The sequence below is a fragment of the Polypterus senegalus genome, chromosome 12 (genome assembly GCF_016835505.1).
Source record: "Polypterus senegalus isolate Bchr_013 chromosome 12, ASM1683550v1, whole genome shotgun sequence".
In the NCBI taxonomy this organism is placed as follows: Eukaryota; Metazoa; Chordata; class Cladistia; order Polypteriformes; family Polypteridae; genus Polypterus; species Polypterus senegalus.
Genome location: NC_053165.1, coordinates 38,860,047 through 38,871,217, shown reverse-complemented (window position 1 = coordinate 38,871,217; position 11,171 = coordinate 38,860,047). Strand labels below are relative to the sequence as shown.

At 36.4% G+C, this 11,171-nt stretch overlaps 1 protein-coding gene across 2 annotated transcripts; it reads left to right on the top strand.

Annotated features, from left to right (window-relative positions):
* The first annotated feature begins 389 nt into the window (after nt 1-389).
* On the top strand, nt 390-7,825 carry tamm41 (TAM41 mitochondrial translocator assembly and maintenance homolog). 2 transcript variants are annotated; one of them, XM_039771214.1, is made up of 8 exons: nt 390-649; nt 1,252-1,440; nt 4,418-4,510; nt 4,625-4,775; nt 4,878-5,023; nt 5,196-5,361; nt 5,821-5,883; nt 6,320-7,825. In XM_039771214.1, the coding sequence occupies exons 1-8, from the start codon at nt 512-514 to the stop codon at nt 6,406-6,408; spliced, it is 1,035 nt and encodes a 344-aa protein (XP_039627148.1). In that variant the 5' UTR covers nt 390-511; the 3' UTR covers nt 6,409-7,825. The 2 variants fall into 2 exon arrangements, with proteins under 2 accessions (XP_039627148.1, XP_039627149.1); XM_039771215.1 differs by having other exon boundaries at nt 394-649; nt 1,258-1,440.
* Nucleotides 7,826-11,171: the final 3,346 nt, after the last annotated feature.

Genomic DNA, 11,171 nt, shown 5'->3' with positions numbered 1-11,171 from the left:
CGTGCTATTTAAGATAAAATACATGGCACAAAGTATTGATAGAATTAAAATTCTAGTCATTCAACAGATCTTAATGAGTTTTCACTGTGTACTTTAAACAGCTACGCATTAAAAGTATTCTAAATGTTTTTCTTTATCTATAACATTATACTGTATAACGTTAATCGATTTTTATCAATTCAGTGATCACACCAACACATTGTGTTACAAGCCGATTGGTCTCTTTCAGTGACCACCGGCTCCGTAAAATTGGTTGGTTAATATCTATGACCAATAGACATGCACCCGAGCTTTTCAATGGCACCTCTCTTCTTCTCCGTCAATTACGGTTAAGCATGGCAATGTCCGCTAAAGCAGGCTTTAATTCTTGAATTCTTGAGCTTTCGCGCCGACAGAGGGCGCTCTTTGGATATTTACTACTACGAATTGTGTTGCTAGAGCGGCTGTGTACGCTTCTTCCGTATCCAGCTCTCGCTACCCAGGCTTGAGGAGACTTTCGTCCTGCTATAACATGAACCTGCCAACTCTGCCGACTACTAGTGTGTTCTACAGGAGAGTCCTGTCCCAGTTCCCCCAAGATATTAGCCTGGCCTTCACTTATGGCTCGGCCGTGTTCCGGCAGTCTGGAACCACACAGGGACAGATGGGGGTAAGGAGTTAATGTGTGAAAGAGAATAACTGAGCTGTAATCGTTGGTGGTATAAGTCACTGAAATTTTCGTGTGTTGTTCAGGATGTGGGGGTGGAGCTAAGATGGGGGTGTGTCGAAAGTTAATATCAGAGAGACTACTTTTGTATCGAAAGGAAGGATGGGAGGGAGTGTATGTTGGACTATAGGACAACTTTTGTAAAATGAAAAGAAAAAGCGGAGTTTCTTTAAAGGAAAGCACGTTTTAAAATGTATTCTGAGTCGGTATAGTCTGGGCTTTAATTTTCCCATCATCTGCTTGAGACCAATCATGATTTTCCCATGATTGCCCAGAGGGGACTGGGCGGTCTCTTGGTCTGGAACCACTACAGATTTTATTTTTTTCTCCAGCCTTTGGATTTTTTTGTTTTTCTGTCCACCCTGGCCATCGGACCTTACTCTTATTCTATGTTAATTAATGTTGACTTATGTTTATCTTTTATTGTGTCTTCTATTTCTCTATTCATTTTGTAAAGCACTTTGAGCTACATTTTTTTGTATGAATATGTGCTATATAAATAAATGTTGATTGATTGATTGATTGATTTTTTTATATCCCTACTGGTTAAGAATAACATGCTGGATTTCGTGTTGGCTGTGGATGACCCCCACACTTGGCACACATTGAACCTGAAGCAAAATCGGCAGCATTATTCATTCGTACGGTTCATGGGTCCAAGTCTAATCAGTAGGATTCAGAACAGCCATGGAGCAGAAGTCTACTACAATACGCTGGTACCATATGATGGAAGGGTGAGATTTAGCATTGAACTGGATTCTGGATCCTTTCTGAGAAATTTAATGTTTTGTAATTGTCATCTGTGGGGGGGGAGGGGGGCTGTTATGCAAAAATAAATTATGCACTGGTAATTTTACAGCAATACAGTATATACAATTCATTAAAGAAAAGGTGCACTGGTGCATCATAGTAAACCTATCAGCAGCTTGCTCCCACTTACTTTATAGTTAATGCAGCTTTAAAATTAAAAGTAGGTCACCCATTACCGAGTTCTCATTTTTGAATATGCACAATAACAAATAATAAGTACATAAAATATACAGGTAAAATTCACCATGATTAACATTGTGAGTTAACAATTAGCAATTTTGCTTAACAGCCTCAAGAAAAAGGTTAAATTCCTAGCCTGGTGCTATCTATGTGAACTTGCATGTTCTGTATTCTTATGTGTGAGTTAAATCCTTGTAACCCAGTTTCTTCTTGCATTAATTTCCTGGATTATTGTCATATGTACACAGTACAATTAAATACTTGCTTGAAAATCCACTAAAGGCTAGTGACAGTAATGCAATGCAGACAACAAAAAAGAGTGAGAATAAAACAACATGCATAGAATAGCAAGTGTATATATTTATATATTTTATATATATGAATGTGTATATACACATATACACATTTGTTTTTTGTGTGTATGCAGATAGATATGTTGAAATCTGAAGTATGTATATGCAGTACAAGAGAGAAAAGTGACTGTGCAAGATGACTGAGGTATTTAATAATAATAATAGTTTGCCTTTTTATGGAAACGTGTTATATATATATATTTCAAACAGAATGCAGCTACAGTATGTATCAGAAATATTCTGTGCTACCTTTCCCACTCTTTGTAATAGTACTTTGTGGTACTGAATTGACCAGGTACTGTGCCTAGATGTTATACTGTATATGAGTAGGCACCACTGTCTCAAAAGGCGTACTCTCGTCTCTATAAACCATCTCCTTGATGTTGATTAAGCCTATGATGGTGGTATCATCAGCAAATTTAATGATGGAGCTATAGCTGTGTTTGACCATACCATTTTAGAAGAACAAGGAGTAGAGCAGGGTGCCTTTGTTGTGATATTGGTAATCTACATATCCTGGGATTGGCCAGTGGAAGGTACATAATCCAGTTGCAAAAATTGGCTCCAAGTCCAATGTCTAGGAAGCCTATAAAGACTACTCAAATGTTACATTAAAGAACATGTGATGAGACACTGTATTTGTCATGCTATAGAGTAAAAGGTATTGTACGGGAGAATTTCTACATGCTTATATTGACATATAAAGGAAACATAATAAAATTACACAAGTATAATGGTAAATCCCATGGGTTATTTGCATTATTACAGGAGTGTTAGGTGAGTTTGCACATCTCTAGTACTGTGGTGCCATCTACTGTTATTAGAAGGAAAGTTCACATTGTACAAACTTGATATTATTAAAATAAAACTAACTACACAATGTTGACTACATTCTGTCTTCTCTGGCTGCATTCCAGAGCATTTAATTTAGGATTTTTCAAGTAATAATTTCACTAGTCTTTGCAGGAACTTTAGACACTTAAAAAAGTTTTCCATTTACAAAGTTTTAATTGTATTTTTAAGGAGTATTATGGTGTGAAAACATGAAAGTTGCTTTTTCTGTAAAATGTTAAATCTTGTTTACTGGTCTATGAATTCCACTTACCTCTTGGTATCAACCTCATTTCTATACTTTTCCATTGCAATTTTACTAAACGAAGGAAGGAAAATTAGTTACACATAAGCAAGAAACGCAGATGTCTACTCCCGTATTTAATATGAAGTGTACATATTGTAGATCTTTATGGTGTTTTGTCAGTTTGTTTGTGACAAAGTATCAAATTAACAAATCTGTTAAAATGCTGACCCTCTTCAAAAATTAACTAGTTATGATGAATATCTTTGTATTTGTGGATATCATTTTAAATATGGATATGTATGGCACACTTTCACAAACTGTTGGAAACAGCAAATAAGGATTATGTGTATTGGAGGCTTACAAAGAGGCAAGTTGTCTGTTCTGTGTCCATGAATAATACACTGCACCATATGGGGGCTCTTGTCCAAGTGGTATAAATCACACTGCTTATCCATTGAATACCTCCTAACTATCAAAAATGTTACATATGATTGTTGGTGTGTGCTTGAGTGTCAGTGTGTCCTGATAATGCCTATTGACCTTCAACTGGATGAAGTTGGTGAGATAATGGATAAATGAATTTTAGTGACTCATAACCATACGATGCCAAGTCTCAGATAGAGCCTTCATTTTTCAAAACTCCTCAGTATTATTTCCAAGGGCAAATGTTTATGATTTATACAGTATAATATTAGAATTGTCAAACACTTTTTAGGAAGATTACCAAGGCAGCTGATGTTTGTTTTAGCTATGCAAGGCTATATGAAATCCTGACTTAATAGTATATCTTGTTATCATTCCTTGATCTTTGGATGCAGTATTGTTCACAAGTCATTTTTGTCCAGGTAATTAATTTCCCAGACACACATATACCCATTTCAAAAGAACACATCTTTCTTATAGGTATGGACCATGCTTTATTCTGTTCACTGTTTTAAACAGATAGCTTTTATAGAATAGCACACTTTCAGAGAGAAAAGCTTTTTGTGTGAACATAGATAAAACCTTGAGTTGAATTTTCACTTATGCAGAAAGGGAAAAAGTAACACGTTTCTCCCAGACAGTAATATACAGAAATGGGAGATGAGGCCAGTTGTGCAAGGAGTTCAGGTAAAGTTCAAAAAGCTTCTCTTTAAGTGGAAGAATACTTAAGTTTTACAGCCCTTTTAAAGATGTCTGAGAGTGGTTTTCATTTAGCAGGACCTCCTGGTATCTTGTCAGTCAACATGCATTATAGGAGAGTTGTACTATAATAATGATTTAATTACACCTATCTTTTTTGCATTACAGATGATCAAATATGGTGTTATTAGCACTGCTGCCTTGATTGAAGACCTTTTGCACTGGAAGACACTGTATGTTGCTGGGAGGCTACATAAACCTGTAAGTCAAATTTTTACAGGTGCTGAGCTATGGCTACTGAAGCTGAAATATTCTGGATTGTGTATGGCATGTCTTCCAGTAGGTATAACACAATGCTGCTGTTCTGGCCTTTAGGTTAAAATATTGATACAGAATGAGAACACAAAACTTCAGGCTGCACTAGTGTCCAATTTGAAGAGTGCAGTCACAGCAGCTTTCCTCATGCTTCCAGAAAGCTTCTCTGAAGAGGACTTGTTTGTCCAAATCACAGGACTCTCATATTCTGGTATGGTTTTTGGAGGAATGATCTGTAGGACTGTTGAGTTATGCTGGTAAGCAGCAAGTACTTCCTGACTTGCAGTGAAATCATTCTTCTTTCTTTATAAAGGAGATTTCCGAATGTTAATAGGTGAAGATAAATCCAAAGTTCTGAATATTGTCAAGGCAGGGATGCCCCATTTCCAGAAGTTGTATGGGTCCATTCTTCAGGAGTGTCCCCAAGTTGTGTACAAGCAAGCTCAAGGGCGTTTAGAGGTAAGCTTTGCCTGGGACGAATAGGGGAAGCTTCGGCAAAAGGACTTGGAAGGAGGATATCTACACACTTCATTGTAATACAAAAAAAAAACTTTGGATCAACAAACTTAAAGAATAATATTGTCATCTGTGTATGGTACCAAAGTGATTATTTTTTGCTTCCTTTTGATAGGTAGATAAAAGCCCAGAAGGTCAGTTCACTCAGTTGATGGCTTTGCCTCGAACTCTTCAACAGAAAATTACTGAGCTTGTGGATCCCCCTGGAAAAAACAGGGATGTGGAAGATATCTTGCTGCAGGTAGCCCAGGATCCAGACTGTGGCATGGTTGTACAGCAAGGTAAAGGATAGCAGGATAGCTCCACAACAGAGATTAGAGCAGTAGGTTCTCACTGTCTTGCTTTCTACTTGTACTTATAGAACAAGTTATGTGCATGAGTACTCTAAGCAAAACCTTGAAACAGAGTCACTGATCTCAAAATGGACCAGGTAGTCATAGCAGCTTTGCTAATAAGGTGTGTTGCAACTGATTGATTGTTGTGCAAGGAAGACCCATTCATATCATGGGTATGTCTGAGGCTTATACAGCCTACTTACAAATTCAAATTCAGGATGGGAGTTTGCAGTCTAATAGGAGTTGGTGACAGAAACGTTGTGTCAATGCTTTCTCTGTTCTTGCTGCTCTAGTTTAGTTTGTAATTATTTGCAAATTTAATATTATCAGTGGTGTGTATGTAAAAAGTTGTAAACTGTACAACAATGGAAAGAGCACAGACAAACACAACTTGTATCTCTCCAGGTGTGTCTGCTATAGTCCGGTCATCCAGCCTAATTCAGAGTGCCAAAGGCATTTTAACTGCAGGTAAGCATTGTTGCCTCACTAGACATGAGTTTGTTAGGTAACCAAAGTCTGATTTGTGTTTAATTTGTTTGCAGAAAAATCATGTGTCTTTTACAATAGATGCATTTCTACAGTACTCGCAGGTTTATATTTTAACATTTGGTTTGGATGTCTTAGTTGCCAGGCATGTGTTAAACAAACTGCAGCCAAACTTGATATCCAGGGTTTTTTTTTTGTAATTACCTTGTGATAATGCACTTTGTCAGAGGTGCAATATGTTAAAAAAAAATATATATATTTTTTAGAAGTATTAACATCTTGAGAGAGGAAGTTGCTAATATACATTTTTTCTTTCCGGGTGCTTTTCAGTTTGTAAGCTGCTGTCAGCTCTTTTATCGCTCACATTTCTGCTGTTTTGTAGAAACTTGCTTCTTTGCCTTTCTTTTTTCTTTTCTAGGTGTGATTAAATCCACAGTTTACAGTCTAAAGAAACTTCAGAAAATGTGGAAAGGATTACTAAGAAAGCAAAACACCTTTGATGCTTAATTCAACACCCCTTTTTAAAACATTTGTTAAGGAAGCAGTGTTTAAATGTGCAGTAGCACTCCCTCAGAAAGTAACTTGGGTGCAGAGTTTCCCCTTTTATAAATGACTCAGTTTCCTCCTTCAGGGAATGTAGGAAGGCAGGCTGTTTTACACATTTCCTTTGTCCAAATGAATAACGGGTGTTCCTGTGCTGTTTCATTGCTTCCAATCCCACGCCTTTTTTGTTCCATTTAGAATATTTCTTTTCCTTTCTCAATGAGAAGTGTGTATTTTAGGTAATATTTCTGGGGGATGGGGATCTTTACTTTTCTTCCTTTTTAAGGAAGGACTAATTGCAGTTGGCAAGGAATGCGTCTGACTGCAGTACTAAACATGAACCTGAGGAGAAAACCACATTTTACAGTATTTATCTTGAAGTAGTGTTGTTGAATTGAGGCTGAAACTGAGAATTTCTTTCCTACAGAAATTTACCAAACTGTGGCCCTCAGTTTTCCAGCTTATAGAGATTTCCTCAACAGAAGTAAACAAGTGAGTCGGCACTGGTTGCTTATAGCCAGGCCTTTCAAATCAAAGTATAGCAGACTGTTTGGCCTTGATGAGCATTTTAAAACCAAACTGCTCAAAAGCAAATACTTAGGAAACAACACTCTTGGCAAGCCTGCATCAGTGATGATCTATGAGCCATTTTAGCTACATTTTAAGACATCCTGAATAATTTATTTTAAATCTTTGTAGCACATTTCCTTACAAATGAACCAGTTTTGATTATTATTTTTGTATTATTGAGAAGAAATGTCTAGTTATGTTTTCATATATTTTCATTTGAAAACCAGTCTCTACATTGTCTAATTTGTCACTTGAAACATTGGTAGCCTTTTTGCACATACTAATAATGCATGTACTTCATTGTTGTACACACAGACAAATGTTTTGAACTTGGACTTATTGCTCATTAGTGATTGGTAGCAATGAATACATGGCAGACAATCTTCAACTGTTACCCTAACCATTTTTTTATTTTGGTATACTGAGTAATGAGGGAATTAAAGCCTATTTCTAGAGCATGTTGTGTAAGTGTGCAATTGTAGTCCTTCATTGGGTATTATCATGGACAAACCTGCACCATGTCAATTTAGTGCTGCCTAGGAACTGAACACAGAAGGAACACTGGAAGAAAAAAAAATAAAAATAGCAACAATGTGTAGATTGTCTTCAGCATTGAATGCCCAATGTATTAATGCAAATGACTGAAAATATTGGTATGCAACACTAATAATACATAACTGATTAGGTAAATCCTTTGCTATTCATGTTCCCTCCAAGCTGAATAGCTACTGTATTCTATATAATGCTGACTATAACATTGATATTTTTTTGTTTCCATTTTGAGTATTAAAGAGGAATATTAGTAAATTAATGTGTGCCTTGAAAAACGGTAATTTATTTTTTTATTAGAGCTTACAAATGACATGGTGTAGAACAAATGTACTTTTATTTGTTAATCCTGCTTAATATATTGTATCTAAGGGTATAAGAGGATACTCCATTGGGAGCAGTTGCTGGAACAATTTCCCTGGTCAGGGGCCATTCATGCATGCACCAAAATGGTTTGGTTAACCTAACACAGTCTGTATGATGTGTGAGGGAAACCATCTGGATAAAAAAATTGCACGGACATGGAAACTAAGCCAACTCCACACTGTATTGTAGTGTGTATATAAGCATAACCTTTTAAAAATATTTGTCTAAATACATATTGTAAAGCAGATTTATATGACTATTTCACATTTTTTAAAAATGAACTGAACAGACTGATGCTAATCTCCATATATTAGTGAACATCTCTCTTCATTCATATGCAAATAAAATTGTAGATAGCGTACAAAGTTATTCAAGGTATTAATTAGATTTTTTTCACCTTTTGACTTTTTATTACAGTTTGGCTGTGCTAATAGCTGTAACATAAATTACAATGTATTTATGTACTATACCTTTTTTGCTTAATATACGCTTTTGTATGACAGAAGTTTATATGTCAATCCCTAAACAAAAACTTTGTGCCGAATGAGCGGTTGCTCATGGAGTCCCAAATGAGGCACATTACCTGCATTGTAAAGGAGCGTCCGTGCGGCCATGTGGTGCGTTTCCCCGAGGGTGATGCGGCTCGTAAGATCCTCATTTTTGGGGACCCGAGTGGCTGGACCAGGCCAATGGGTTGCCCACGTAACACCTGGCTGCAGCAGATAGAGGGTCATTTCTGGAGGGTGGAACTAGACTGTGTGTCTGCCTGGGGGGTTGCAAACTGGGATCCCGTGTTGTTTCGCCATGTAGTGGGTACGGCAACGCACTGTACCAGTGCTTGCTCCCCAACTTGACTTGACTTGACCTAAACAAGACAGTAAATCATTATGGAAGGTGTTTTCCCTACAAGCAAGGATGTAGTGTCAGCGCTTATTGCTTTGATAAGACACTATCAAGATGATAATAGCTGACATATGCTTGAATTACTGGATTTGTGGTTCAATTTCCATATCTTACCAATGTCAGAACAAAAAACTGATTTTAACAGTTATCTGCAGATTTAAAATAGTTAAAATTAAACTATTTAAAATTGCACAAGGCTATAGCACTTTATAATTATGTCAAGGTTATGACTTGCCACAAATGAAACAGCCTAAAAATGGTCACACAAGGCTTTTTATGCTGTTGAATGAAAGCTGATATATGGTTTAATCTCTTAATAGGCCAAGTCCAAATATATGAGGTATTTGCAGTTTGATGAACATTAGTACTGAGACCTGTTTGAGGGAAATTTAGGAGTATGGGGAGGCAATTGATTTCATATAGCTGAATCCTCCCTCGCCGCTTTGTGCAATTTGTCTGATGTCTGAGTTTATCTGGAATTAATTTTTTCCTCACTGTTGAACTCCTGAAATTATAGTAGTTGGTATTATGTAATGAAAAATTTAAAGTCTTTGTCATCTTCTGCTATATGGCAAAAATGTAGAATTGTGAAGTGACACATTGCATGTAAATGTAAAGAGTGGTACGGCATGATGAAAGGTAAAAAATGTAATTTCATACTTGCATGTTATCACATTCATTCGTTAACTGGTTTCTTAATGAACTGATAACTATTTCTTGCGTCAACCGTATTAACAACAGTTTCTTTCCTCCTGGAGGTTAATGAAGCGTAGCTGGCACTACAATGCTGTTTGTGAGTGTAGTAAAATCCCAGAGTAGTTCTGATAGGTCATTCATAACTATTATTTTTAATCAGATGCTTGCAGCTAGAAGGAAAATGGTTTGAGTAAATTAAATAAATTGACAGGGAGAAGAAAGAATAAACAAGAACAGAAGAAGAACATATCGGAAGATGGAGAAAATAAGGTGGTGAGCACCACTTACCCACCCATCTCATTCAATACACAGTGATTGACTGTGTGTGCATATGAGATACACCATTGGAACTGCCACAAATCCTTGTAACATTGCACAACAATGGCTTTTATAAACAAGATGTCTACGTCAGAAAAGCAACATGTCATTGTGAAGTGTTTGAAGGAGTTCTTGCTTGGAAAGGGAACTGTAATTAACTATTTTTAAAGGTACCTACAGTGTTCTGGTGATTGATATACATTTTCTAAATCCTTGATCAAATTTGTCTTATGTAGGTTTTGTATGATTATATAATTGGACTTAATTTTATTGCTATTCTGGTGATGCAATTTTGTAATTATCTTTATATGACTGCAGTCATTGTTTACCGGTATCTATACCAGTTCCCAGTCATGTAATATGAAAATCATATTACATATTAAGTTATCCTGTTTCACCTATACAAGAAACATAGTTTCAAGTATCCAAACTTTGGATTGGAGACAAAATAACAAATGATAAATATCAGTCTGAGCTGGGGCAAATAGTCAAGTTAGAATTAGGACTTTGCTATGTAAAGTGCATTCAGAAAAAAATCTGACTTTTTACACATTTTGTTATGTAGCAGTCTTATATTGAGGTGGTTTAATTTTTTTCTCCTTATCAAGCAACACTCAATACTCCAGAATGATAAAGAGAAAAAAGGATTTTACAAATTTTTTGAAAATGTATTAAACATTATTATTAAAAATAAAATATCACATTCATAGTATTCAGACCCTTTGCTGTGACACTTGAAGTTTGGCTCTGGTACAATCCATTCTTTTGATCATAGCTGAGCTATTTCTAAGTTGTGTTTTTTAGTCTTAACTGGCGTATATTCTGATGTTTATACATGATTAGGAAAGACACACACCTGTCTATATAATATAACAGATCAAAACCTAAGCCATGATGTTGAAGGAATTGTCTGCAGAGCTTAGAGACAGGATTGTGTCACAGTTGGCGCCATAGTTCTTAAATAAAAGATGGTTGGGACAACCTGAATGTTGGATTCCTAACACTGGACGACAAGCAAAACTAAGCAATCAGGTGAGAATCATCTTGGTAAGAGAGATGACCAAAAACCCCATAGTCACTCTAGCTGAGTTCCAGAGAACCTGTGTTGAAATAGTAGAAACTTTCAGTAGGACAACCATCACTGCAACATTCCACCAATGTGGACTTTACGGCATAGTGCTAAGTCAGAAACTACATCTCAGTAAAATACATGGAGTTTGCAAAAGGGCTCCTAAAGGCCTCTCAGATTGTGAGAAACAAGATTGAACTGCTGGGCCTCAATTCACCTTTGTAATACTATCCCAACATTGAAGTATGGTGGTGGT